This window comes from Vigna unguiculata, chromosome 5, assembly GCF_037176805.1.
Source record: "Vigna unguiculata cultivar grain cowpea cultivar isolate G323 ecotype 2 chromosome 5, ASM3717680v1, whole genome shotgun sequence".
NCBI classification, from domain to species: Eukaryota; Viridiplantae; Streptophyta; class Magnoliopsida; order Fabales; family Fabaceae; genus Vigna; species Vigna unguiculata.
In genome coordinates, this window is record NC_140796.1 from 8,484,069 (window position 1) to 8,486,766 (window position 2,698).

At 27.6% G+C, this 2,698-nt stretch overlaps 1 protein-coding gene across 1 annotated transcript; it reads left to right on the forward strand.

Moving 5' to 3' along the window:
* Positions 1–1,530: 1,530 nt before the first annotated feature.
* On the forward strand, positions 1,531–2,492 carry LOC114185974 (voltage-gated hydrogen channel-like protein). The gene has a single exon (XM_028073965.2). It carries the CDS (start codon positions 1,589–1,591, stop codon positions 2,297–2,299), a length of 711 nt encoding a protein of 236 aa, XP_027929766.1. The 5' UTR covers positions 1,531–1,588; the 3' UTR covers positions 2,300–2,492.
* Positions 2,493–2,698: the final 206 nt, after the last annotated feature.

Genomic DNA, 2,698 nt, shown 5'->3' on the forward strand with positions numbered 1-2,698 from the left:
ATTAATGGGTTGAGTTTTCTTTTGTCAAAATAAATTGTCAAGGTGCAGAAAGTAAAAGCCCACAAAAGATGACAGCTTGTTGCCATAATAAATGATTACACACTTGTTATAATAAATATACCGCAGGCCTTCATCTTTTCCACTTTCGAATTAATCAAAGAGAATAAGAACTTAATTCTAGATTAGTTAATCTAGAAAAAAAATTAATTCTAAATTTTACAATCTAAAATATATTTTATATTTCATAATTCAAAAATGAAAAAATTGATTCAAAATCATCTAATATATTTTCAAATTGCAAAATCTAGAAGTGAGAAAATCAACTAAATTATATAGTTTAGAAGTGAAAAAATTAATTTTAATTTCATCTCTCTCTTTTTTTCTCATCTTTGAATCTTTCAATCTAGAATTTTTTTTTATAAAACTGCAGGAAAGAATAACACTGGAAGTCAAGTAATATATATAATTCAGTATGTATAAAGATGTACAAAGAAAACATGGAAATAGAAGATCAATTTTCTAACAACCGTGGGATGTTACCAGGCCTCATTAAGGACAAAATCCATTTTTCACACATTAAAATACTAATAAAATAAGTTGAACAAAAAATAATTTTATTTTTTAATGTTAATAAATTATATTGCTTTTTGAAGCTAAAAAAGGATATATATATATATATATATATATATATATATATATATATATATATATATATATATATATATATATATATATATATATATATATATATATATATATGTATAATCCCTACAATTTAGTACCCACAATTATCACATGAATTCACTCAATAATAAATGGTTCAAACAAATTCTTATTTGTCCTATGCAGCATTTTCCTACCTCAGTTCTGTGAGGACCTTTGATAGAGAATGTCATGAAAAAGAAAAAAAAGTTGAATATATAATATTAAAAAGAAACAATCATAATAATAAAATTAAGAAACTCAAGATAAGTCATTCAACTCATGGTTTATCGGTGACTCGTTATGAATTAAAATAAAAAAAATACTCAATTCAATTTAACTAATTGTAACAAAATTTATAATCTATTTTTCACATGTTAGTAAATTCACCGGCTGAAAGATCTTTTGTTATTCTAACTTATTAGTGTAACTTACCTAAATTATAACCAATAAATACAAAATAAAAAATTCTACATTATTAAATAATATTTTAATATTTAAAAATATTAAATTTTCAAATTACACAATTAAAAATAATAATAATTATTATAAAAATATAAATAAATAAAAGTTTAATTTCATCCATATTTAAAAAATTGATGATAAATGAGATAAACTTTAAAATTAAAATTCATTTTTATATTTCTTAATAATATAATATACACGAGAAAATCTAATAAAAGAAATATTGAGTTTCTAATATGACGACAAGCTAATGCAAATAATGTGGCGTCTAATAACGTGACCCCAAAGCTAAATCTTGCAAAACATTTCAGACCTTACTTGCACTTCACCAACATGCCACATCAAATTCGTCAAAGATAATCATCATTTCCCAGTCATATTAAAATCATGAATTTATCACCAAACTCTGCACTTCTCATCGATGAAAACCTTAAAACCTGTCGATGTTTCCTCAGAAACCAACCAAACTCAATTTTCCATGCAAATACTAGATTCATCACTCCAAACTCTGGTGAAATCATGGAAGAGAAGACAAAGATGGTTGCTTCTATTCAACACATCCAGCCAACAAGATTCCAATAGCAGAGCAGCATGGCGCACCCATTTGGCCATTTTCCTTGATTCAACATGGCTTCACGTCTTCACAATCTTATTGCTTGTTGCAGACCTCGTCATCACAACGCTCGAGCTATCTTCATCTCTAGTTTCGTGCGAGAGACGCAGAAGCAGCGTAGCAGAAGAATGGTTCCATTGGATTGGGATTGGTATTCTGAGTTTTCTTGCAGCAAAGACAGTGGCTTTACTTGTGGGGTTAGGTTCTTCGTTTTTCCAGCATGTGGGGTATGTTGTTGATGGAGTTGTGGTGATTGGGGCTATATTTTTGGAAGCATTCTTGGTGGGAAAAGGTGGTGGTTTTTTGGTTGTGGTGAGTTTGTGGCGTTTCATTAGAGTGGTGGAGAGTGTGTTTGAGTTGAGTGATGAAGCCATTGAAGCTCAAATTGCAGGAATAATTTACCAGTTTGAAGCTCTGAGAGAAGAAAATAGTAGGCTCTTGGAAGCAGTATATGAGAAAGAGAAGATGATAGAAATGTTGGAGGAGGATTTAGATAAGTGTAGGGATGAAAGCCCTTAACTAAATTCAAAAAGAAAAAATCATGAAATTCAAAATTTACCCACTTTCACTAATGATGATTAAAATTAAGTTGTAAACTTGTTATATATATTTCGAAGGTACTTCTAATACACCTCTTTTTTAAGCTTCTTCTGTCCTACTTCAAGTTATGTATGTACTTTTGATCAATCAATGGTAGCTTAAAATTACCATATATAAGGAATTACTATTTTTTGATGACCATAAAAGAAAAATGAGATCATTTTTAATGAAAAACTTTCCACGATTGAACGAGTAGATTTGTGAATAAATAAACATATAATTAACCATATTTTTCGCGTAATCGATTATCAATGTAAATATTATTAAAATGGTTATATTTTAATAAAATAAAAAAATTATTAAATGAAATAAATTAAT

Coding starts and splice junctions, on each gene's coding strand:
- LOC114185974 (XM_028073965.2), top strand. CDS start 1,589: ATGAAAACCTTAAAACCTGTCGATGTTTCCTCAGAAACCAACCAAACT.